Below are 26,376 nucleotides of genomic sequence, written 5' to 3' on the forward strand. Positions count from 1 at the left end.
TGTCTTTAATTGTGCTAAAATACACAGAGCATAAAATTTACCATCTTTACCATTTTTAATTGTACAGTTCAGTAACATTAAATATATTCACACTGCTGTACAACCAGTCCCCAGAACTTCATCTTGTGAAACTTAAATGCTATACTCATTAAACAACTCCCTATTTCCCCCTCCCCGTAGTTCCTGGTAACCACCATTCCTCTTTATTTTTCTATGAGTTTGACTATTCTAGATACCTGGTAAAAGTGGAATCATACAGCATTTGTCTTTTTGTGGCAGGCTTATTTCACTTAGCATAATGTCCTGAAGGTACTTCCATGTTGTCGCGTGTGTCAGAATTTCCTTCCATGTGATGGCTGAATGATATTCTGTTGTATGGCTATCCTACAACTTCTTTATCCATTTATCCATCGATGGACACTTAGGTTGTTTCCATGTCCTAGCTATTGTAAATAATGCTGCTGTGAACATAGGGGTGCAGATATCTCTTCAACATACTGTTTTCATTTCCTTCAGATGTATACCCAGAAGTGGAATTGCTGGATCATATGATAGTTCTATTTTTTAATTTTTGAGGAATCACAATACTGCTTTCCAAAGCAGCTGTACCAACTTTTATATTCCTGCCAGCAGTGCACAAGGGTTCTAATTTCTCCACATCCTTGCCAACACTTATTTTCTGTTTTTGAGATAACAGCCATCCTAAACGGTGTGAAGTGATATTTCATCCTGGTTTTGATTTGCATTTCCCTAGTGATTAGTAATGTTGAGCATCTTTTCATGTGCTTCTTGGCCATTTGTATACCTTCTTTGGTGAAAAATCTGTTTGAGTCCTTTGCTCATTTTTTAATCCGTTTATTTTTTGTTGTTGAGTTGTAGGTGTTCTTTGTATGTTCTAGACATTAACCCTTTATCAGATAATAGGATTTATAAATATTTTCTTCCATTCCATAGGGTGCCTTTTCACTCTGTTGATAATGTCCTTTGCACAGAAGTTTTAAATTTTGACGTCCAGTTAATCTGGTTTTACATTTGTTGCCTTTACTTTTGGTGTCATATCCACGAAATTATTGCGACTCCAATGTCATGAATCTTTTCTCCCCTATTTTCTTTTTAAAGTATTAATCATTTAGGTGGTATGTTTAGGTCTTTACCCATTTCAAATTAATTTTTGTATATGGTGCAAGGTAAGGATCCAGTTTCGTTCTTTTGCTTGTGTACATTCAGCTTTTCTAACACCATTTGTTGATGGACTGTCCTTTCCCTATTGAATGACTTGACACCCTTGTCAAAATTCATTTGACCATATATGTGAGGGTTTATTTCTGGGCTCTCTGTTGTGTTCCATTGGTCAATATGTCTATCTTTATGCCAGTACCACACTGCTTTTATTACTGTAGCTTTGTAATAAGTTTTGAAATCAGGAAGTGTGAGATCTCCAGTTTTGTTTGAGAGTATCTTCTGAAGGGCATATACTCTTAATTTTGATGGAGTACAATTTGTCCTTTTACAAAATGGATTATATTTTTAAATTCTGTATCTCAGAAATCTTTGCCTCACCCAAGATCACAAAGATTTTCTGCTATGTTTTCTTTCATACATTTTATAGTGTGAAGTTTTACATCTAGGTCTATTATGCATTTGGAGTTAATTTTTACATGTGGCACAATGTATGGATTGGAATGCATTTTTTGCAAATAGTTATCAAGTTGTTCTGACATAATTTATTGAAAAGACTATCCTTTCTTCAATAACTAACTTTGCATCTTTGTTAAAATCAACTGACCATATATATATGGATCTATTTCTAGTCTCTATTCTGTACTGGATATATTTGTCTATGATTTATTTGTTTATTTGTCTATGTTTACACCAATACCACACTTTCTAGATTACTGTAGCTTTATAAATAAGTCTTGAAGTCATTAGTGTAAATCTTCCAACTTTGCAATTTTTTTCAAAGTGGTTTGGTTACTGTAGTTGCTTTGGATTTCTGTATGACTTTTAGAATCAGCTTGTTAATTTTTAGCCAAAGGGGGTGTTGGGGGGGAAGACTGCTGGGATTTTAATTGGGATTACTTTGAATCCTTAGACCACTTTGTGGAGAACTGTCATTTTGACACTATTGAATCTTCTAATTCATGAACATTGTATATCTCCCCATTTATTTAGGTCTTTTCAGTTTCTCTTAGCAATGTTTTGCAGTTTTCAGCAATGTTTTAGTCTACATGTCTTTCACATCTTTGTCATATTTATCACTATTTATTTTTTTGATGCTGTTGTAAATGATATTTTTAAAATAAACTTTTTATTTTTGGAACAAATGTAGAGATACAGAGAAGTTGCAAAGATAATACGGTGAGTTCCCTTATACTCCTTACTCACTTTACCCTAATGTTGACATTTTACACTACCATGGTACATTTGTTAAAACTCAAATTTTTATTTCTGTTGTTTGTTGCTAGTATATAGAAATACAATTGATTTTTGTATAATGATCTTGTACACTGGTACTTATTAGTTCTAATAAGTTTTATGTAGATCCCATAGGATTTTCTACTTAGGCAATTATACTGTTTGCAAATAAAAAGTTTTACTACTTACGGTCTTTATTTCCTTACAGTATTCTTTCCAGCTAAGTGTACCTACTTGCTGCTTCAGGATTAGTTTCTGTCAGGCAGAAGTTCTCTATGAAGCTTCCTAGCAGAACCAGAAGGTGACCTCAGAATCAAGATATCATCCTGCTCACATATGTGTTCTTATTAATCACCTGTCTGGCATTGTGGCAACCCACTCTGTCCTGCCTTCTGATAGTTAAGTCTGCCTCTCTTGTTTCCGGCTCAGTGTGTCACCCAGAACTTCCATTCATAGTAATAGTGTTATTTCTTGGAAAAGGTCTTGTAAAAAGTTTCTAGTCAAATTGCTGGGAAAAACTATTGTTGATGTAGTGCTTACTTGGAGTTAGGCATGCTTTTTGAATGTATTATTTCAGTTATCTTCACTGAGATACTGTTATGCATTTATTCCACAACATTTTTTTTTAATATGCCTGCCCTTTAGAATGCAGTGTGGGAGGTTCTAGAGATATAGCAGTGAGCCAAACACACCCAGAAAGGCAAGAGCAATAAATACACAATTGCTTATTGGGATAACTGCTTTGAAGGGAAGGTTTTGGGTGCTATGAGATAATAAGTCTGACTTAGTCTAGGGGCATAGGAAGGTCCTCTCTTGAGGCAATGATACAAGACCTGAAGGAAGAGTAGGAGTTGTTTTTTTTTTTTGCGGTATGTGGGCCTCTCACTGTTGTGGCCTCTCCCGTTGCAGAGCATAGGCTCCGGAAGCGCAGGCTCAGCGGCCATGGCTCACGGGCCCAGCCGCTCAGCGGCATGTGGGATCTTCCCAGACTGGGGCACGAACCCGTGTCCCCTGCATCGGCAGGTGGACTCTCAACCACTGCGTCACCAGGGAAGCCCAAGAGTAGGAGTTTTTAAGGGAAAAAAGGGAAGAAGAGTGTTTCAGACAAATGGAGGAGTAGGTGTGAAGTTTCTGAGGTGGTAATGAACATTGGACTTTCAGAGAGCTGGAGTATATTATCATCTTATAGATGAAGACACTGAAAGACTTAGAGAGGCTGAGTGATTTACCAAGGTTACATAGTAAATGGGGGGAGCCAGACTTGTCACCAGCAGTATACAGCTTTTATCAGGTAACTATACTATTTTGAAGGTCAAAGTAAAGTAATTTAAATTGAGGTTTCTCATAGAAACTGAGAACTCACCCAGTTCCTGCATAAAAATGACTCAAGGGGGCTTCCCTGGTAGTCCAGTGGTTAAGACTCTGTGCTGCCACTGCAGGGGGTGCTGGTTCGATCCCTGTTCAGGGAACTGAGATGCAGCATGCTGTGCTGCATGGCCAAAAAAAAAAAGACAAAATGTTTGTTATGAATAATGTAATAGTCTGTTTAAGTTATCCCTACTGGGTCAGTATATAAACAAAAATGTAGTTACTTATATGTGGTATTATTGTTTCTATACTGTGTGGCCCAACCCTCTACTAAGGTAGAATCCTTTGTTCTGGTACCAGAGGCCTACTACTTACTAAGTCATATACAGTTGGGCAAGTTATCTAAAAAAACAAAAAAATTGCTAAACTTGATTTAGGACTCACCATAAAAAGTGTGTGTGTGTGTGTGTGTGTGTGTGTGGTGAGAAAGAGGGATATGGTAACCAAATGTGGTAAAATGTTAAATCCAGGTGAGGGCATACAGGTGCTCATTATATTACTTTTTCATCTTTTTTTAAGTTTGAAAATTTTCAAAATAGAAAGCTGTTATAAAAAGTCACTGAACCTGTAATTTGTCTGGTTTGGAAAAGAGGGAAGAGTGCCTTGTTGCTTTAGAGTTTTTGAGAGAATATGTGTGAAAGAAGCTTGAAATCTGCACTATACAGGTGTACTGTGATACTGTTAATTGTAATTTCTGTTACTTTCACTATGATAAGTAACCTTCAACATGATTATTGAATTTAAAGAGAATTTCCTTGGATAGACTTTTACTGGCATTTTGAGGAATACTTAGAGCCACTTGATGGCTTTTGGAAACTGAGCCCTGGTTCTCTCTGTGGCTGTCTCGATTTCTTAGTGAAAACCTCCTGTGTGCAGGCATGGCAGTTGAAGGCATTTTGTTGGTCATGAACTGCCTTCTCTCATAAGTTGCCATCTCCTGGACAGCAGCACGTCTGCATTACCACTGGGTACTATGGAAGGTAGATGTACCTTTTGTGAATATTCTCCCATTACCAAGTAGAATGCCAGTAACACAAAGATGGCTTAATGTTAGGAAATAGAATAAATCCCATCAGTATCTAAAATGGGGAAAACCAGCTTATCCTATCAATAAATGCTGAAAGACTTGATAAAACGCAACAAGGTTCCTGGAAGAAATTAATGTGGCAAAATGAATGAGCCATCCTTTGCTTGCATTGAATTTTTAAAATCTTTAATGACTATGTATTGCTTCTTAACATTTTGCAAGCTCGAACTGAGGTGTGACACATGTCTGAATTTAGTTGTGAGCCTGTCTATCTTAGCCACAAATCTGGTATATTGTCATGCGTTTGGGAATTTCTGCCAGTGTGGTGTTATAGTTTTTTTCTTTATCAGCACTACTTAAGAATTGAGGATGAGGTGAGACCATAAAGTGAAGAAACAAACAACATAATTACATAACAATATAAAAATGTAATGGCACTAATTTTCATAAAACATGCCGAGTATTTTCAAAGCAGCCCCTGTGGGAGGCAATGCATGTACTCATCCCTTAGAACCTGCTGGGCCTCCTTTTGGAGTTGTCCTCTACACCAGTTTACTAGTTGATCAGGAAAAGTTATCTCAGTACATAATTCTATGTTTGCTGCCCGCATTTCTTTCTATCTCTGTCTCTTCCACTTAGCAGCATCCCATGGAGTGCTTTCTGCCCTACCTTTATCTCACTTCGTTATATGCCCTTCCTAGGACTTTATTTGATGAAAGGTTCAGGTAAATAGGCTGAGAACTTGGAACTGGAGAAGGAGAGAAGGCAAGAGTGGATATAACAGGCTCATTTCACTCAGTCAGCCCTTTTGTTTCTGTGTATGAGCTGCTTGCAGCAGCTTTGATTTCCCTTCCCCACTCTACCGCCTTCCTCCAAAAAGGTTGGAAACTGTAAGAGAATTTTAAACTTAGACTGTTGCTGGAATGACATCAGGAAGCTTCCAACTATTTAAGCTTAGCTATATTTTTTTGAAATCCCAGTGTAAATCTTGTAGCTTGAAAAACCCTCATCTAGTGGTAAAATTTAGTTCACCTCCTAAGCCCCTAAGTTCTCCATCTGTTGTATTTAAGGTAGGGAACAGACAAAGTAGAAGAGAAGTAGAGGAAGAGAAAAAGGAAAAGGAAGTCAGGGCAATTGAAGAGACAGACTCAAGTTACACATAGAGGAGCAGCTCCCTCCTACAGCCCAGAGAGCATTTGCCGCTGTGTCCCCACTTATCCTGCAGAGGACGGGTACTGTGTTTCATATTTGTCACAGATCTGACAATTGCCCTTTTAGTTTCTCCCAGCTGGGGGTCCCATGAAAGGAATCTCTACATCTCTGGTGAAGACATATTTATTATGGACTTATTAGAGGATTTCTTTTATACTGATCTTAGGGAATCCAAACTGGTATATCTTTTTGTTACATGTATTATACATTTAAGAGTTTTAAGAATTTCATTTAAGATTCTAGTCTGTGGAAACAATTAGAAGTAGCAGCAGCAGCAGTAGTAATATTAATGATAATAACAATAATGATAAAATGTAAGCTTTATAAGAGCAAGAACCTTATCTTTTTACCCCTCTATCCCTAGCACTGGATTGGGGTGTCTAGCACATTATCTGTGTTTATTTATAGTTATTGAATAGATGGATGGATAAGTAGTAGCCAGCATTTATGAACTATTAGTTTTATAGGTGCTTTGTTAAATACTTTAAATAGGTTATATCATTATCTCTCAACATACGGTAAAGTATTTTTTGCAGTATTTTGTCAAGTTTACTTGTCACTGATTATAAGGCACACTTTTATCTGTAACTGAAAAAAAAAACTGAGAAAAATTGAACTATGTTTTCTTTTTTTTTTTTAAAGAAGATGTTGGGGGTAGGAGTTTATTAATTAATTAATTTATTTTTGCTGTGTTTTGTCTTCGTTTCTGTGCGAGGGCTTTCTCTAGTTGTGGCAAGCGGGGGCCACTCTTCCTCACAGTGCGTAGGCCTCTCACTATGGCGGCCCCTCTTGTTGCGGAGCACAGGCTCCAGACGCGCAGGCTCAGTAGTTGTGGCTCACAGGCCTAGTTGCTCCACGGCATGTGGGATCCTCCCAGACCAGGGCTCGAACCCATGTCCCCTACATTAGCAGGCAAATTCTCAACCACTGCGCCACCAGGGAAGCCCTAGCACAATGTTTTCTTATCACTTAGGATTTTTATGTCTATCATAAGAACTATTTTAGAATTACTTAAGATACAGATTTTTTGTCATATCATTCATTTGTGTACCTAAAAGGAATTTATTCAAGTAATCCTGAAACAGTTTCACTTTCAGAATCTGACTCTTGTGCAATCATTTACCATTTCTGAGTCATTGATTTCTGTGGTTTTCCACACAATATTTATTGACTTCTGTGCCATTAAGAGTGTTGGTAACACTCTTGATTAAAGAATGTTACTCTACTTTTTCTAGAATTTTCTTCCAAGCTGCTCATACCCATTCTGCAAGTATTGATGCTGAGACTTTACTGTTTGACTAACCTTAGAGTTCATTTTTTCTCAATTGAAACATGTCAACTGCTAGTTAAGCAGCTTTTATTCAAAGTCAGCAAGATATAACCAAAATGTTAATAGTGGTTTTCCCCAGTGGTAGTTGGATTACAAATGGTTGTTTCCGTTTTTTGTAATTGTCTTTGTTTCCCAAAATTTCTACACACACACACACACACAATTAAAACTTGCCTTTGCTTCAGCTATGGATCATGATATCACTTTATCTAATCTTATGCAGCCTCTTTTGGAGAGTTTGAGAGTAGAATTCATCACTCTCTCTTGGTGGTCATGCTGCCTTAGATGTAGAAAGTCCCATCCATCTGCCCCTGGTGGGACCAGGTTCTGTGCTGCCCTCCAGTGGCTATAGGCTGTATAGCACTGAGCAAGTGACGTTCTTACATTATTTGCTGGCCAGTGCAGAACATTGACTCCCACTAACATTTTTAGGAATGTACTTTGTAATTGTCCTTGAATTAGGCAGCACTTGCTCCCAAATACCAGAGTTACTCACACTTGTCTGCCTTCCAATGCAACTTGAACCTTCCACATTAGAAATTGAGAAGTTTTTATAAGAGCTATACACAAATGAGACATTAAGAATAGGAAAATAATTATAGACAACAATATTGTATTAACATCAAACTTACTAAGAGACTGGATCTTAATTATTCCCACCACAAAAAAAAATCATAATTATGTAAAGTGATAGGAGTGCTAACACTACAGTGAGGATCATATTGTAATATTGCAATATAGAAATGTAGCAAATCAACATGTTGTACACCTTAAATTTATATACAATGTTATATGTCAACTATATTTCAGTAAAAAAAAAATGAGAAAATATACAGTGAAGAGTTCATGTGCATAAAATAGAACTTGGATGAGCAGGTTTAGTCTGAATCCTGAGTAAGCTTATAGGCTTTGTTTGTAATTTTTCTGTTTAGGGTTTTATTTTGCTGTTGTGTTTTTGTTTTGCTTTTTTTTTTTTTACCACATTTTGGAAGGGCATGGTTTGGGAATGGTACATAGGTACCATTGGGAAAGGTACATAGGCGGCAGTGGTCTTTATCCTGGAACCAGAACAGTAAGACCTTCCTGTTGAAATCATCTGCCTCTTTTACTATCTGACATGGATAATCATAGCAGGGAGGGACATTGCTGAGACAAGAGGAGAGGCATTTTCCCATTTGGAACCCTGCTGGGCATTAGGCAGGCAGGCTGGCAGGCAGAACCCATCAAGGCAAAGTAAGTGACCACTGAAGCAAAAGTACGTGCTAATTTTCCAGTCAGCGAGATGTTAACCTTCTTAAATTTATAATTCTTTGACATCCATTTTAACATTTGATCCATCCAGTTAATAATAATAAAAAACCCCTCCATTTATTATACCCCTTAAGTCATTCTTTGTTATACTGTCAAAATGTCACATTGTAATTATCTTAAAATCACTTTTGACCAAAGCTTGTAAAAAGTCACCTTTATGTCTGAGATTATTGATCAATGTAATTTTAAGGTTTTTTGTTTTTTTTTTTTCGGTACGTGGGCCTCTCACTGTTGTGGCCTCTCCCATTGCGGAGCACAGGCTCCGGATGTGCAGGCTCAGCGGCCATGGCTCATGGGCCTAGCCGCTCCGCGGTATGTGGGATCTTCCTGGACCGGGGCATGAACCCATGTCCCCTGCATTGGTAGGCAGACTCTTAACCACTGCACCACCAGGAAAGCCCAATTTTAAGGTTTTTGCTTCTTTTTTTTTTTAATTTTTATGTATTTTTGGCTGCGTTGGGTCTTCGTTGCTATGCGCGGGCTTTCTCTAGTTGCAGCGAGCTGGGGCTACTCTTCATTGTGGTGCTTGGGCTTCTCATTGCGGTGGCTTCTCTTGTTGCAGAGCATGGGCTCTAGGTGTGCAGGCTTCATTCAGCAGTTGTGGCTCGCAGGCTCTAGAGCGCAGGCTCAGTAGTTGTGGCACATGGGCTCAGTTGCTCCACGGCTTGTGGGATCTTCCTGGACCAGGGCTTGAACCCATGTCCCCTGCATTGGTAGGCAGACTCTTAACCACTGTGCCACCTGGGAAGTCCCAGGTTTTTGCTTCTTAATAATTAAAAGCCACTTCATTATGCAGTATTCTTGCTGTCATGATGTTATTTGAGAATTAAGCAAGCAAGTATCTATTCCTCTAATAGTCTTTAAGTGTTAAATCTTTTTCTGTCCATAACTAGAATTTTAAGGCAACCTAAAGGTTGTACTTTTAAGTTGGTAAACAGACTCTTATTTCTCCAGGACTATTATAGTGACTTCCTTACTAGTTTCCCTGGTTCTCTACCACTGTTAGGTGAATATTTTTAAAGCCCAGCTTTGCTGCTCAGTGTCTTCTTATCACATGTAGGATAAAATTCAAATACCATTAATTTAGCACTTAAGACTCGCTGGAGTCCATCTGTAGCTTTATTTATTTCACTTCCAGTTTATGCGTATTTGCTATTAGCACACTGTTTTCTGATTATGCCCACTAATTCACCAAGTTAAGGAAGTTGAAAGCATTATATTATCTCTAGCAGTGCCTCTTGCTGTCCAGTTTCATACTGATCCTTAGACCACAAATAGAAAATGGATGTTTCGTCTTACACTAGTTCATTTCTTTCTGGGTCTATTGCATATTTTTTCTGCCAAATCCTTTGGGGATTAAATTCCTTGGCAAATCAGGCACCAGCTAGTCTAGTTTAGCTTTTTTTCTTTTTCTTGGATGCATTGGGTCTTCATTGCTGCACACAGGCTTTCTCTAGTTGCAGCGAGCAGGGGCTACTCTTTGTTGCTGTGCGCGGGCTTCTCATTCTGGTGGCTTCTCTTGTTCTGGAGCACAGGCTCTAGATGTGCAGTCTTCAGTAGTTGCAGCATGCGGCCTCAGTAGTTGTGGCACACAGGCCCTAGAGTGCACTGGCTTCAGTATTTGCGGCACGTGGGCTTCAGTAGTTGTGGTGCATGGGCTCAGTATTTGTGACGCGCAGCCTCAGTAGTTGTGGCGCATGGGCTTAGTTGCTTCGCAGCATGTGGGATCTTCCCAGACCAGGGATCGAACCTGTGTGCCTTACATTAGCAGGTGGATTCTTAACCACTGCGCCAACAGGGAAGTCCCTGGTTTAGCTTTATTAACATTGAATGTGCACCTAAATTGGACCTAGTAGGATATATTTCCCCTTTGTAGGGCTTGATAATATTGATTTAAAAAATTCTTAAAAAGTTATTGTTATTTTGCTGATAGGATGGGCCAAATGTGTTCTCTGGTAATTTTTTTTTTTTTTAACATCTTTATTGGGGTATAATTGCTTTACAATGGTGTGTTAGCTTCTGCTTTATAACAAAGCGAATCAGTCATACATAAACATATGTTCCCATATGTCTTCCCTGTTGCGTCTCCCTCCCTCCCACCCTCCCTAATCTCTGGTAATTTTAATTTGTTACTTCTTAATTACAACTGAGCGTGTTTTTACATGTTTATTGGCCATCTGTGTTTCTTTCATAAATTGACTGATAATCTTAGCCCATTTATCTTTTTGATGGTCCTTTTGTAACTGTTCTTTATATATTCTGAATATTAATAATTTGTCTCATATATGTCACCAATATCTTTCTTCCTCTTTGCCTTAAAAATTAATGGTGTTTTCAACATCTAGATGCTTCCTTGCCTAGGCAGCTTCAAAATCTGGCAAATGTCTTGGTTGTATGTTTGATGCTGATGCAGGCCTTTATACAATTAGACAGTATCTCCTAAGCACTACAAGGCCATGGGAGATTTTACTCTTTTTAGCTCAATCCCCAGCTTCCTATGCCACCCCTGTACCCAGTAAATATCCTCTGGGGAAAACTTCCTGTGTGTTTCAGGGTCCCTTTCAGTCCACCATTCCAGCCCAGGTACTATAAATAGCTTCACTGATTTCTCTTCCCTCTGCCTATGCAGGTGTAATCCTTGGCCCTAAATCTGCACAAGTTACAGATTTAATTTCTAAAAGGAATATTGCATAGGAAACCTAGCAGAAAAATAAATGCCAGTGAGTGAGCTTTTGCTTACTTAGGAATGGTCCTTTCCTTTCTGGAATTAATGTGACTTTAAAAAAAAAAGTCATTTTTTTCCCTAGTCATCACAGCAGAAGCAGTAGATTTCTGCTACCTACTATATCCTGCTTGGAAGTGGAAATCTTTTCGTAGATCCTCTTTTGGGTTTTCTGTGAACGCAGTAAGATTGTCTGCAAATAATGACATTTTAATTCTTTACCAGTGTGTGTGTGTGTGTGTGTGTGTATTTATTTCTTTTTCTTATTACACTAAGAACTCCAGTACAGTGTTATGTAGAAGTGATGGCAAGCATTTTAATTTCTTTCTTGATATCAGCAGGATAGCTTTTAGTGTTTTACTGTCAAGTTGTTTGGTATTTGTTTATTTAGATACCCTTTATTAAATTAAGGAAGTTCCCTTCTATTCCTAGTTTGACAAAATTTTAAAGTGTGAGTAGATGTTGATTTTACCAGATGTTTTTCTGTTTCTTTTGAGAAGTAGTAGAACCTTTCTCTTTCATTCTGTTAATGTCATGAATTACACTGATTGATTTTCAAGCATTAAACTGAAGTGCTAGGCTAAATCCAGCTTGTGATGTATTATCTTCTGTACACAGTGCTAAATTCACTTTAATACTTTCTTTTTAAGTTTTGCATCTTATGTTCTTGATTGAGACTAACATGTATTTTTCTTTTCTCATCATTTCCTTGTCAAATTTGGCAGAAAGATTATGTTGACCTCATATTTGGGAAATGTCCCCTCTTTTTGTTTTCTCTGAATGGTTGTATAAATAGCATTATTGGCTCCTTAAATGTTTGGTAGAATTTGCTGGTAAAGTTTTCTAGGAATGGAGTTTTCTTTGTGAGAAGGCTTTGGATTATGGGTTCAGTTTCCTTAATTTTAGGACCAGTTATATTTTCTAGTGTTGGTTTGGTGAGTTGTGGTTTTGTGACAATTTTTGCATTTTATCAAAATCTCCATACCATCATTAAGTTATTGATAATATTCTCTTATTATCTGAGTTGCAGACTCCCGCTATATTCCTGAAATTGTGTTTTTTCTCTTTTTTTTTTCTGGGTTGGTCTCTCCAGGGCTTTATTGATTTTATTATATTAGTCTTTGCAAAGAACCAGATTTTGGCTTTTTTTGTATTATATATTTATTTTCCACTTCATTAATTTCCACTTTTATCTTTTTCATTCACTCCTTTCTTCTTTGTTTTTCTTTTATGATTTTTTTTAGATTAATACTTTTTTGTTTTTTAGCCTTTTCCCCCTAACATATACATTTTAATGTTATAAATTTCATTCTAAGCATTGCTTTGGCTGCACGCTGCAAGTTCTGATATGTATTTTTCATTATCATTCAGTTCAAAATATTTTCCGGTTTCCCTTTGTAATTTCATCTTTGATCCATGGCGTGTAGAAGTTACTTTATTCTCATTATGAGTTGAATCGTTTGAAAGTTGTTGAGACTTTTTTTGTGATTCATCATATGTTTGTTTTTTATATGATATATATACCTGCAAAAAATGTGTATGTTGCACCTTTGGGATAGTGAATAATATATCTGTCAAATAATTCTGGTTTCTTAGTTGTGTTGTTCAAATTCTCTATATTTTATTGATTTTATTTGTTATATCAGTTGCTATAAGAGGTGTGATAATAATCTCCCACCATGATTATAGATATTCCTTGTAGTTCTGTCATTTTTTACTTTATGTATTTTTAGGTTTTTATTTGACACATAGAAATTCAAAATTGTTACATCTGCGTGGGGAATTGAACTTTTTAGTAGTATGAAGGGACCTTCTTGATCTGTAGTAATGCTTTTTGCCTTAATGTGTACATATTTACTATTAATATAGCTATATGAGATTTTGTTTGATTAGTTTTATATAGAATATTTTTTCCCATCCTTTTAATTTTAAAGTTTTTGCATCCTTATGTTTAGATGTATATTTTACAAGTAGTATATAGTTAGATTTTACTTTTACACCTTTGTCAAAAATCACTTCTACATGTATATGTGGGTCTGTTTCTGGACTCTCTTCCATTGATCTATTTGTCTATCGTCTGTGTTTATGCCATTATCACACTGTCTAGATTCCTGTAGGTTTACAGTAAGTGTTGAAGTCCACTAGTGTAGGTCCTCTAATTTTGTTTATTGGGTATATTGGTCTGTAATTTTTTTATAATGTCTTTGTCTGGTTTTTGTATAAGGGTAATGCTGGCCTCACAGAATGAGTTGGGATGTAATTCCTTCTCTTCAATTTTCAAGAAAAGTTTGTGTGGAAATGGAATTATTTCTTCCTTAAATATTTGGTAGAATTAGCCAATGAAGCTCTCAGTGGAAAGAGCTTAGAAATATGTATTTTTGAAAGAGAAAAACAGATCATGAATTTTTGCTAGTAGTTTCAATTCAAACTAAATATTACAGGGTTTTTACTTAATTCCCTCAATTTTATATTTGTATCTTTTTTCCTTATGCTGAAATCTTGATTCTTAATAGCACTAGCGTGATTACTCGTGTGCTTTATCTATAATTTGTGCGTGTTTAGTTAAAAATAACAATTACAGTATTAAAATTTTTTAATCTAATTTTGTTTTACTATTAAACATTTCCTTGGTCCCAAGTCAAAACTGTAAAACCAAGGTATAGTCAGGGAGATATGAATTCCATTCCTGACTTCTCCTTCCATTCTCTTCCATTGATGTTGTTTTTTGGAGGAGGTAGCATCGTAAAGATATATATATAGATAGATAGATAGATAGATACACACACACACACACGTATATATACATATATATATTCCTACTTATCTTCCAAGTTTCTTCTCCATATTTCTTTCACATTCTCTGCACCTGGCTTTTTCCACTTAACACAGTGTATCTTGGAGATTGCTCCTTAGCAGCACAAAGAGATCGTTTTCATTCCTTTATATAACAGCCTAGTACTTCATTGTATGGGTGTACCGTACTTCATTTAACCAGTCTCCTACTGATGGATATTTGGGGGAAATAGGAACTTCTAAAAAGACATTTTCCACATTCCAGACCACAGCATTGTAGCATTGGCTAGTATTATAGAACTATTTAACCTAATTTTAACAGCATTTTTATTAAAACCTTTTCCATTTATATATCACTGCAAAAATTCATTTTACAGTATGCTAGGTTTCAGTGTGTAGTGTTCTGGTGACTGAATGAGTTTTTTAGTTAGGAAGGTAAAGTTCCGTACTTCTTAGTATTTCTTTGGGCTGATTTTCTACTAAGTAGTTTAAGCCTAAGCCTTTGTGGCCTTTGCCTTATAAGAGGTGCCTCTGTTTATCTTAAAAGACTTCTACTTGCTTATACACTACTCTTACCCCTGAATTTCTAGTACCAGTTTAATCTAATTAATTCCTTGATCAGGTAATAGAACCACCATTTTTACGACAACTCAAAGACACGTTTTCTCATTAATTTATCAGGTTGAAAAAGGGCTTATGGCTGATATATCCACTAGTGTTCTGCTTCAAAAAGTATTAACTCCTAAACCAAACAGATTAATGTCTATTTAAATACTTGTATATTAAGGTATCTTAATATTATTTCAGATTTCTGTGATTTGGTGAATAAAATATTCTCCTCGATCTCATGTATGACCAGTGGTTCTGTCTCTTTGCTCATATCTGTCTTCTGTTTAAAGAATTTTAATAGTCAAGTATATTTCCCCTTTATAAATCCTCCATGGAGTTCAACAAAGTGTTATGTGATCTTAATTACATAGTCTTTTCTCCAAACCCCCTTCTGAGAACCCATATTCCATCCTTAACTTCTAATACACCGTTTTAGTATTCTTTGATTTCTTATCTTAGGAAAAAATGCAACCTTGACTTATCGAAATAGTATAAGTATTTTTAGCTCTTCCTAGGCAGTGTGTAGACCTTAGAATACTTAGAATCATTAACCTTCTGCTTACATCCCCTCCCCCAGTTAATATGTTGTTGTTGTTATTATGTATTTTAATTTGTGTCAAACTCCATAAGGCATAATTATTGTTGTTGTTTTGTATAGTCAGTATTCATTTAGATTTTTAAAAATCTTTTTTGAGGTATAGCTAACCTAGAATTAACTGTAAAATGTACAAATTAAGTTTGACCTATGTATACACCTGTGAAACTGTCAGCACACATATATATATATATACCCTCTGGTACAGTTGTTTCTACCATCTAATCTCCTAGAAAATTAAGATGGTTAACAGAGTTTATTGCAGTTCTGTTTGTTTTGTTTTTGTTTTGTAACTACTAGGAATGGAGGTAGGGCTAGAGAATTTTCATGTGTGTTTGTTTTTTTTTTGCCACCGTTTTAGAATTCTGCCCTCATTTTAAAACTCAGTTTAAAAAATTCTTTTTTTCATCTGTTTTAAGCTACTTGTGCTCTCTCAGGTCCCCTTCACTCTAAAAATGTAGTGTATCTTTTATCATTCTCATACATGTGACTAGCATGCCATACGAGCTTTACCGATGTCTAGAAACCATTGATTTCTCCTATTTGCTACCTCTTGGAAATAACAGCAGAAAAATTTAAAGGCTTTTCCATTCTGATTGAGTCAGTATCTTAGTAATTGTCATTCCTAAAAGTGAGATCAGCATACATTTTTACTTAGTTTCTTATTTTGAGGCTATAAATCCTAATTTTAATGATTTGTGTGAGAGTATACCCATAGGTCATAATAAAGGGATTTTTTTTTAGTGTATACTGCTGAGTTTTGCTCTTAATTGTATTAGCTTACACAAAATTTGCATATGTGGGATTATAAATTCTTCTACTAGCAAAGAATCTAATATTAGATTTTAGCCTTTAAGAGTGATTTTAATTTACATTTAATTCCCTTTTATTAAATACTGTAAGAGATCCTCACAACATAAAGTGATTTGAATGACTGTTTTCAAAATTGGAATTTTGTACATTCCAATTTTTTTCTAGACTGTATCTATAATAATACTGACATTTATTTAGAGTTTACTCTGTCATGCATTTGTATTGTCTCATTTAGTCCTTAAAACAACTCTATGTAGTAGAAATTATTATCCCTACAGATGAGAAACTAAGGCCTGGAGAGTTGATGCACCTTACAAGTTCACACATACAGTAAATAGCTTTGGGATTTAAACCAGGTAATATATGTCTGGAGCCTGGCCTCTTAACCAGTATAAACTCTTTTTTTCTCTAATACTGGAAAAGAATTATATGAACCAAAATGTTCTCCCTAAATAACTGTAAGATTTTTGACTGTTGGGCTAATGGGCCCACTCAGACTAAGTTTGAGGGTGACGTTACTTTTTTTTTTTCATTCTTTTAGCTGATATAGCCCAGAGATATAGGATAAGCAAATACCCAACCCTCAAATTGTTTCGTAATGGGATGATGATGAAGAGAGAATACAGGGGTCAGCGATCAGTGAAAGCACTTGCAGATTACATCAGGCAACAAAAAAGTGACCCCATTCAAGAACTTCATGACTTAGCAGAAGTCACCACTCTTGACGTAAGTCATTAACTTTTGCTGTATCAAATGAAGCCTGCCTGATTAATGTAAACAAATTCTTATGCAATCAAAGAATCCGGCATTTTCTTATACTTCATTGCAGTGGATTTTATATATATATATACACACACACATACTTAACAAGTTGAATTTTTCTTGAATTAATTCTCAAGGGAAATGCTAATATTTTACTGAACCTTTGGATAAAATGTATATAGCAATACAGTAAAGTTGTACTAATTTGAATTAATTGAGGGTTAAGGGTAGCCTGAATTATGAAGAAATAGAAGTTAATGTCAGGCATACACAAAGTTTCCATAGTTTGCTTAGTGGAGACCCTTATGTAGAAGTGTGAGAGACCCACGGTGGAGTCTCTACCAACAGTCACACATTACGAATTGATGTATTATTTTAACACATCTTAGAATTAGTCATCTTATTTAGGAAGGACTGTCACTGATTAAACAGTTATGTATTTCTTGAAATTTTAAAATAAAATGTTGGAAGGAAATTATTAGATTAGATGATAGTTAAGACTGTTTTCAACCTAATGTAATCTTTAATAGTTTTGGACTAGGTGTTAAAAGCCAATTATGCATTTATAGTCATACTTCATTTGGAGATAATTGAACAGCAGCTGGGTAAATGCAATAACATTATTCTTAAAGAACTATATATGTTTATAAAGTAATTACATACTTTATTTTACAGCGCAGCAAAAGAAATATCATTGGATATTTTGAGCAGAAGGATTCAGAAAACTATAGAGTTTTTGAAAGAGTAGCAAATATTTTGCATGATGATTGTGCCTTTCTAGCTGCATTTGGGTAAGTAGGCTGAGAGTGTGTTAGTGGGTCGGGTCAGCTCAGCTGTCGTGTTAAATTCTTGTTGTGTGTGGTCGTTTTCTGAAGATGACCTCTCCAAAGATTATGTCAGTCCTCTTAAAGTCACCAACCAATTTTTACACCTATCTCTGACTCTTTCTAAGAGTTTAAGTCTGTTAATTATTCTTTCTGTACTATATTCTATTTCAAAATGTGGGTAAGAGGAAAAGGTTGGACAGGTTAACTCTCATACTTTTGTTCAGCTCATTTACTAACACTATCCTGTGTCACAAAAAATGCTTATTAACCTGTGGGGTTTCCAAACTGAAACAACACAGTGTTTCTCATTAATGACCATGAACTTCATCATCTTTACTCATCTCTGGCTCTCCACCACCTTTTCTTCTGCCTTCCCTGTCTCAGAGGAACAATGCTCCTTTCCACGGCTAACCTCTTTACTTGTTTCCTTGTAATTGTCCCTTCAAAATCCTCTGGGGCTTTGATCCATCAGTTGTCCTTGCTTTCTCATGTTTTCAACCTGACCCTTTTCATGAACTCTTTCCTTTTCCAAAAACATGATTCTCTTTCCTGATCTGTCCCTTCTGTCTCTTGAGCTATAATCTCATTTCTTTCTTTTCATTCTCAATTTTTTTTCAGAGATTAGTTTTGCTTGGCTACCTTGAATTTCTCATATTTTAACCAGTTAAAATACCTTAACCTCCTGGAAGCTAACTTTTACCTCCATTATCCTAAAGAAGCTTCTGTCTACACAATCACGAAGTGACTTCTTAATTAACAAATCCAGTGGCCTTTTTTCAATCTTAATCCACTTCAATATCTCTGAAGGATGTGACCCTCAACTACCCTGTCCTTTTTCTTTTTTTTTTTTTTTTTTTGCGGTACACGGGCCTCTCACTGTTGTGGCCTCTCCTGCCGCAGAGCACAGGCTCTGGACGCGCAGGCTCAGCGGCCATGGCTCACGGACCCAGCCGCTCCGCGGCACGTGGGATCCTCCTGGACCGGGGCACGAACCCGCGTCCCCTGCACCAGCAGGCGGATTCAACCGCTGCGCCACCAGGGAAGCCCCTGCCCTGTCCTTTTTCTGCTGTGTCTACACTTTATGTTGAACTCCCTGGTTGATCCTTACCTTTCTGACTTCTCTGGCTTTATCTTGTTTTTTTTTTTTCTTTCTCTTTCAAAATGGAATCATTCTTATGGTTCTGTGTTTGACTCTTTCTTCTCATTGGAGGTTATCTTCCCCCATCCTTTGATGTTATACAATATTATTTTTCTCTTTTCTTTGGCCTATAACTGGTAGACTCTATTGTGGTACCTATCTTGAGTAGAGCCCAGATTTCTGGCATAGTATGTCCTCTTCATTTTGTGACCTTTCTCCTTGTTTTAAATGCTTCTATAGGTTTTTTATGTGTGTTTTATTGTAAACATTATCAGTGTTTTTTGAAGATTGTTGTAGAGAGTAAATAACGGAAGAACTTCTCCCCCATGCTTTTTGTAATACTGTTTCCAGCCATGCAGGCCCCTTGCTATTCCTCAAACACTGCAAGCACACTTCTGCAGCAGAGCCTTTGCCCTTACTGTCTCTATCCAGAGTGCTTTGTCCAGATATCATCTCAGCAGAAAGATCTTTCCTGATAGCTATATATAAAATAGCACTATCATCATCCAACTTGTCATTCTTTATCCACTTATTTTTCTTCATAGCACCTTTTTTTGTTTGTTTTTAACCACCCAAGATAAAAATATCTAGTTGTTTTTCCCCACAAAAATGGAAGCTCCATGAGAGGATGTTGTCAGTTTTGTTCACTGCTGTGTACCAAGTGCCAAGAACATAGCTGGTACAAAGGAAGCACATAGCAAACAGTGAATGAATGAATGGAGCATGTTCTTCCTTTCTGTTCCAGTGTCATCAATCTAGCTTAGTACTGCTTGCCCCTGTCTCCTGACTACTGTAGTCAGAACCTGGAGATAAATCAGGGTTCAATTAATCCAAATATAATTTAGAGAGAGGAAAAAGTTACCCATTTTGACTTATAATTTGTTGTAGAATTCACTCACCAAATATTTATTCACCCATTATGTGCCTGTACCAGGCATGGGAAATAGTAAACAAATAAACAAAAAATTAGTTATTTATGGAACTATATTCTAATGATGTGTAGGTTATTTCATTTCATCTATTTTTTTTTAGAAGTTTTGGTTTAAAAAATTAAAAGAGAATTCATGGTTGAGTCTGACTTAACAAGCAGATAATATGTTTGTGTGACTGGTTTATGTGACTACATCAATGACCTTGATCCTCAGTTACTAGAAACAATCTGGGGTCAAAAACAGCTATTTAGTGCCAAAACTGCCAATCCACAGATAAAATACTGAGTCACAAAAACAGCTAACTAAAATTTCCCTTTAAAAAAATCTGCCTCATATTAAATTTTTCCTTTAAATGTATGCTTTTGTTGGTATTGCATAATCTTTATTTATTTATTTATTTATGGCTGTGTTGGGTCTTCGTTGTAGTGCGTGGACTTTCTGTAGTTGCGGTGAGTGGGGACTACTCTTCGTTGTGATGCGCGGGCTTCTCATTGAGGTGGCTTCTCTTGTGGAGCACAGGCTCTAGGCGTGCGGGCTTCAATAGTTGTGGCGCACGGGCTCAGTAGTTGTGGCTCGTGGGCTCTAGAGCACAGACTCAGTACTTGTGGCGTACAGGCTCAGTTGCTCCGTGGCATGTGGGATCTTCCTGGACCAGGGCTCGAACCCGTGTCTCCTGCATTGTCCAGTGGATTCTTAACCATTGCGCCACCAAGGAAGCCCGGTATTGCATAATCTAATAAGTAGAAAAGAAGATGGACAAGTATATATTTCAAGTTGTTACAGTTCATATGTTGCAAAACAGCTAGGGAATTCTGCTTCATTCAGGTATATTGCTGCTATTAGTTTTCTCAAAAAATATTATTACTGCTTCTCTCTTTCCATTAGAGCTATTTCAAAACCAGAAAGATACAGTGGAGACAACATAATCTACAAACCACCAGGGGTAAGTTGCTATTTCTTAGTGTATAATTTTTAATATAATTTAAATACATATATAGTATAATCTGTAGTTTTGTACATGTTAATGTTCATAGAATCATAAAGTTTTAATATACAAAGGAACCTTAAGGCATCATTTTGTGCTAATCTAAACCTTTCAAAGTAACGATGAGGACACAAGCCTAAAGTCACTCGGGCATTTAGTGGCAGAGCTGGGACTAGAGATCCCCTGATCCCCAGGCCTTTTTCACCTCTCTGTTTTGCCTTTGGCCTGGGACTCAAATTAAAAAAAAGGCTTCAGTGGTCTGTGATCATCACTCCAACTTGAGTGAGACTAGCCAAGCTCCCAAATCTCCTGGGGTATAAGTCCACCTGGTACTTGCCAGATACTAAGGAGTGCTAAGTTGTTTTTAACCCTTGGCTAAGAAGTTAGGTGTGTCTAAACTTAGAAGTAGCTGTTTAGGCCCAGGTGATGGTAGCCACAAAAAAGACAGAAATCACAGTATTGTCACCCCAAATTGACGTAACTGTCTGTCATTGCAATTTTCACACACACACACAAATAGAAATCTATGGATTTTTTTTTAATTCATAGTTTTCACTTTAATTTTTTTTTTGCGGTGTTTTGACACACTGAAGTTGTTAACTTTTCTATAGCCATATGAATGAATTTTTTGCTTAGAAAGCTCATTTCCTATTTTGAATTCATATAGGTATTTGCCTGTATTCTCTGCAATTGTATTTCTTTAATAATAGCTTACATAGTGTGACTATCTCTGGATTATCAGAATCTATGTGTCTCTCAGTGTAGCTTTCTTGTTAAGAGCACAGGCTCTGGAATGAGACTGTTTTAATGTCAAATCTGCCACCTTCCTTACCACTTCACACTGGTCAGAATAGCCATCATTAAAAAGTCTGCAAGTAACAAATGCTGGAGAGGGTGTGGAGAAAAGAGAACTGTCCTACACTGTTGGTGGGAATGTAAATTGGTGCAGCCACTATGGAAAACAATACGGAGGTTCCTTAAAAAACAAAAAATTGAGTTGCCGTATGATCCAGCACTCCTACTTCTGGGCATATACCCAGACAAAACCATAATTCAAGAAGATACACACACCCCTGTGTTCATAGCAGCACTATTTACAATAGCCAAGATATGGAAACAACCTAAATGTCCATCAACAGATGAATGGATAAAGATGTGGTACATATATACAATGGAATATTACTCAGCCATAAAAAAGAATAAAATAATGCATTTGTAGCAACATGGATGGACCTAGAGATTATCATACTAAGGGAAGTTAAGTCAGAAAGAGAAGGACAAATATCATATCACTTATATGTGGAATCTAACATACAGTACAAATCAACATATCTAGAAACAGACTCACAGACATAGAGAACAGACTTGTGGTTGCCAAGGGGGAGAGTGGGTAGGGGAGGGAAGGAATGGGAGTTTTGGATTAGCAGAGGCAAACTATTACTGTATATAGGATGGATAAACAAGGTCCTACTGTATAGCACAGGGAACTATATTCAATATCCATAATGGAAAAGAATATGAAAAAGAATATATATAGATTCTTATACATACATATGTATAACTGAGTCGCTTTGCTCTATAGAAAAAAATAACACAACATTGTAAATCAATTATATTTCAATAAAATAAAAAAAAGAATCTGCTACCTTCCTAGGTGTATAACTCTGGGAAAGTTTATTAGCTTCTCTGCGCTTTAGTTTGTTCATTAGTAAAAACAGCCATGATAATACTGGTACCTGCTTTATGGGGATGTTTTGAGGATTGAGTCAACACATACAAGGTGTTTACAGTGGTAAAACAGTGCTTGGTCACAGTAAGTTGGCTTAGGTAATGTTAGCTATTTACCATCATTTTAGGCACTTCATAGATACAATTTTGAGTGAATGTGGAAACGGATACTGCAGTTAATTAATTTTAGAGATAGCCATGCCTTAGATTTATATAGTATCATGTATTTTTCAAGGCTTTTTCACTGGAAGTCTCCAAATTTTCTTCTAACATTTTTGAAGGGAGAGATAGCTAAATTAAATCATTAGGATAATTCTTGTTTTTACAATGTCTGCCTGCTATTGATGAAGATACTGGTAAACATTTAATTGACGCAAATCCAAGGGAAAGCAGAAGGCTTACACATCACAGGTTGGATAATCAGGTCCCCGATAATCACAGAGTTATCAGCTTATTACCATCTATAGCCCTCTTTCTCAGAAGTTCCATGTTTTTTGTTTCTTTTGTATCCTGTATAGATTTTCTGGGTTCATAGATGGCTTTAATAATGCATTTTTGCTAGCGCAGGTTAGATTTGTTTAATTTTTTTCTTTGTTTTTATAACAGCATTCTGCTCCAGATATGGTGTACTTGGGATCTATGACAAATTTTGATGGGACTTACAATTGGATTCAAGATAAATGTGTTCCTCTTGTCCGAGAAATAACATTTGAAAATGGAGAGGTACAGACTTTCTAATGTGTGTTGTTAGTTTTAATTAAGATTTCCGAAAGAGCAAGCTTCCTCCACCCATCTTACTATTTTACCACAGAACTTATCAGTTATAAAAATCATACAGTGAACATAAGTACATATAGCTATTTCCATAATACAGGCCAATGGTTCTCCACCTCTGCTATCCCAGAACCCCACTGTTGTATTTCCTGCAATAGCAGTGGTTCATGACAGCCTTGAAAATGAGTTTGAAAGTGCCTCTCAGGTGATTCTGATCCCACCCTTGGTTGAAGATCCTTGTTTAAGGGGATTGCTTTAGAAGCAATGCTCTGCAGATTTTAGTTACAATTAATTACATACAGTGAATAATCATTTGGTATAAAAAGGTTTTTCTGATTCCTGTCTATCCTAAAAGAATGAAACTGTGTTCTCTTTCCATCGTAAATAATGAAGGCAATTATCAGTTGTCATGTAACTGTCCTCAGTGATCCCATGCGGCTGAAAAAAGGCCCATCCCAAACTCTGAACAACTCCCACAAAAACAAAACACAAAAACCTAAGAAGTTGGAGGAGCAAGTACAAAGAGCTGTGTCTGTGAGGTGCATCTCTCTGTTCTTTACTGTATTTGAAACATATCTTTCATTTCATTTTGTTCCTTCATTTTCAAAACCCTCAGTCTAAGAATGTAATTTTTAAAAAGCATTAAAAAAGTTTAAAAAAAACCTTTCTATATGCATACTTACTTCAAAGAATTATAAGTGCATAGCTCAGGTATTGAATACACAGCTCAAGAAATTATCACAGAGTAAACACACCCATATAAGCCCCACCAAGTCAGAGGTTGGCAATTCTGTAAGAAGTCAGACAGTAAATATTTTAGGTTTTGCAGTTCATATAGTCTCTGTTGCAACTACTCAACTTGGCAGTTGTGGCACAAAAGCAGCCCTAGATAGTACATAAGTAAGTATGGTTGTATTCCAGTAAAGCTTGCTTGCACGCTTATTGTCTTAATTTCTATCAAATGAACATCCCTTCTACTTTTCTCAGTTCTCAGGGTTTCAGGTATGTTTAGCTGAATTAACTTACATTTTTATTGTATCATTTAGTCCTTAGAGGCTTAGAAAGATCTAGTAACCTGTCACGATTATTCACCTGCTTTGACAGTTCTTACAGGGATACTTTCAAAACAATTGAAAGTTGTGGATCTGGAAAATCTTAAACAATTAAACAGGGTCTGTCCGTCCTCCCCCAGCCCTACCTCCTGCCCTACGGTAGTTGGCACATTTAATAATTCTTTAGATTTATTACATGTTGTAACCAACTACCCATAAATCCTTTAAACTATGGGGAAAGATTTGTTAACCTCTGAATCTGGTTGTCTTGCTCTCCCTCTCCTGAATCCTTTAATACCTGCTGGGTAAAGAATATGTTGGTATGGATGTGGACATGGGTACACTTGGAAGCTCTAGCAGCATAAACTACCAGCTACTATGTTAACGTATGTACTGATAAATTAGTTTAGCAAACTAATTCACATAGTTTCGAATTATTAATCTATTACTTGCCTCTTAACAGCTGTTATTTCATCCATATTTGTGTTTTTTTGTTTAAACAAAAAATTTTTTGTTTACTTACGAAATTAGTAATTTTGTTTATTACTAATAAAGTAATACATTTGTTTCTACTTTTAACTTCTTAGCTCTTAAATTTTCTAAAAGGTAACTGCTGAGTCTTCTTTCCCAATTAGTATTTATTCAGCAACATTTGTGTCTTCATTTATTCAGTCATAGGTTGATTCCATATTGTGCACAAAAATCTGTGAGCAAAGGAGAAGTGAAATAAGATTCTCTGTCTTTAAGGGGTTTTCAATCCAGTAGTTCACATGTACAGACAATATAAAGACATGCCCCATGCCACATGCCACATGAGGGGCACTGAGAAAATGTTCTGAGAGTTCAGAGAGAACTCAGTTCTACCTTTGGCAGAAATGGGATAGAATCAGGAATGGCTTTCTAAAAGAGGCATTTCAGTCCTGAAAAGGGATAAAAGAGAAAGAGAAGTACTAATGGAAATAGGGAATTAAGAGGAGGGGACAGTGCATTTATGTTGAGCATTGAAGATACTGGAACTGGACTTGGAGATAAGGGACCAATTTGAGTTGGTGACTGAGATTGTTGACCTAGTTGAAGTTGCCAGGCTAGAGCAGAGAAGTCCAAAGACAGAACCATGGAAGAGTAGTTGCAATTAATGTGTTGGGAAAGAAAAAATGTGAGCACAAGAGATAAAAAGTGAGGAAGAAGAAATTCTAAATCAGTTTGCTAAAACATCATTGTGATGCCAGGAGCTGGGGGTAAGAGAGATGGGAAGTGACTGCTAATGACTCTGGATTTCTTTTAGGAGTGATGAAATGTTCTGGAATTAGATAGTGTTGATGCTTGCAACCTTGTGAATATAATAAAACCCACCAAATTGTACACTTCAAAATGTACTGCATTTTATGGTATTTGAATTACAGTCATCTCTTGCTTTCTGCCGGGAATTGATTCCCAGACCCCCACGGATATCAAAATCCTCAGATGCTCAAGTCCCTTACAGTTGGCCCTCCAGTATTTTTGGCTTCCACATCTATGGATTCAACCAACTCGTGGATCCTGTGGATATGGAAGGCCGACTATGTATCTCAATTAACAAAAAAAGGTGAACTTGATGAAAAGCTTAATCATTTATCCTATGTGTGAGTGCAACAGTCTTAAACATGGAGACAGGAACCAGAAGAAAACTCTTATCCTATAAAATAGGTTCCAGTTTCAGCTTTTTTAGGGTAAGGACATGTGTGCTTTCTCCTGAGGCAGTTCCTAAGTTATAGAGAGATAAGCAAAAGAATTGTTAATGGAAATGATTTTATTATGGGGCCCTTTCTGGACTTTTTTTATGAGTCAGAACTTAGCATTTGTCAGAGAGAATAAATGATCAAAATATGCTGTCTACTTATCACATTTCTCTTGTATTCTCCAATAACAATAATAAAAATTTTTTAAGTAACAAAAATTTCAAGATGTTTTTGTGTATGTATACATACAAGGTATCTAAACATA

General features: G+C 36.4%; 1 protein-coding gene and 1 non-coding gene across 5 annotated transcripts in view; both read left to right on the forward strand.

The window, feature by feature from the left end:
- Positions 1-26,376, forward strand: part of ERP44 (endoplasmic reticulum protein 44) — an 88,507-nt gene that overhangs the window by 42,655 nt on the left and 19,476 nt on the right. For all 4 annotated transcript variants that reach the window (XM_060154737.1, XM_060154739.1, XM_060154738.1 and 1 more), the window contains 4 exons: positions 16,737-16,921; positions 17,633-17,748; positions 20,740-20,797; positions 23,174-23,290. In XM_060154737.1, coding sequence (XP_060010720.1) covers positions 16,737-16,921; positions 17,633-17,748; positions 20,740-20,797; positions 23,174-23,290 — 476 coding nt within the window. The remainder of the gene's footprint in view (positions 1-16,736; positions 16,922-17,632; positions 17,749-20,739; positions 20,798-23,173; positions 23,291-26,376) is intronic.
- Positions 3,812-3,884, forward strand: TRNAG-GCC (transfer RNA glycine (anticodon GCC)). Its single transcript has one exon. It is a non-coding gene; the product is annotated as a tRNA-Gly (tRNA).

Source organism: Lagenorhynchus albirostris, chromosome 7, assembly GCF_949774975.1.
Source record: "Lagenorhynchus albirostris chromosome 7, mLagAlb1.1, whole genome shotgun sequence".
Classification (NCBI taxonomy): Eukaryota; Metazoa; Chordata; class Mammalia; order Artiodactyla; family Delphinidae; genus Lagenorhynchus; species Lagenorhynchus albirostris.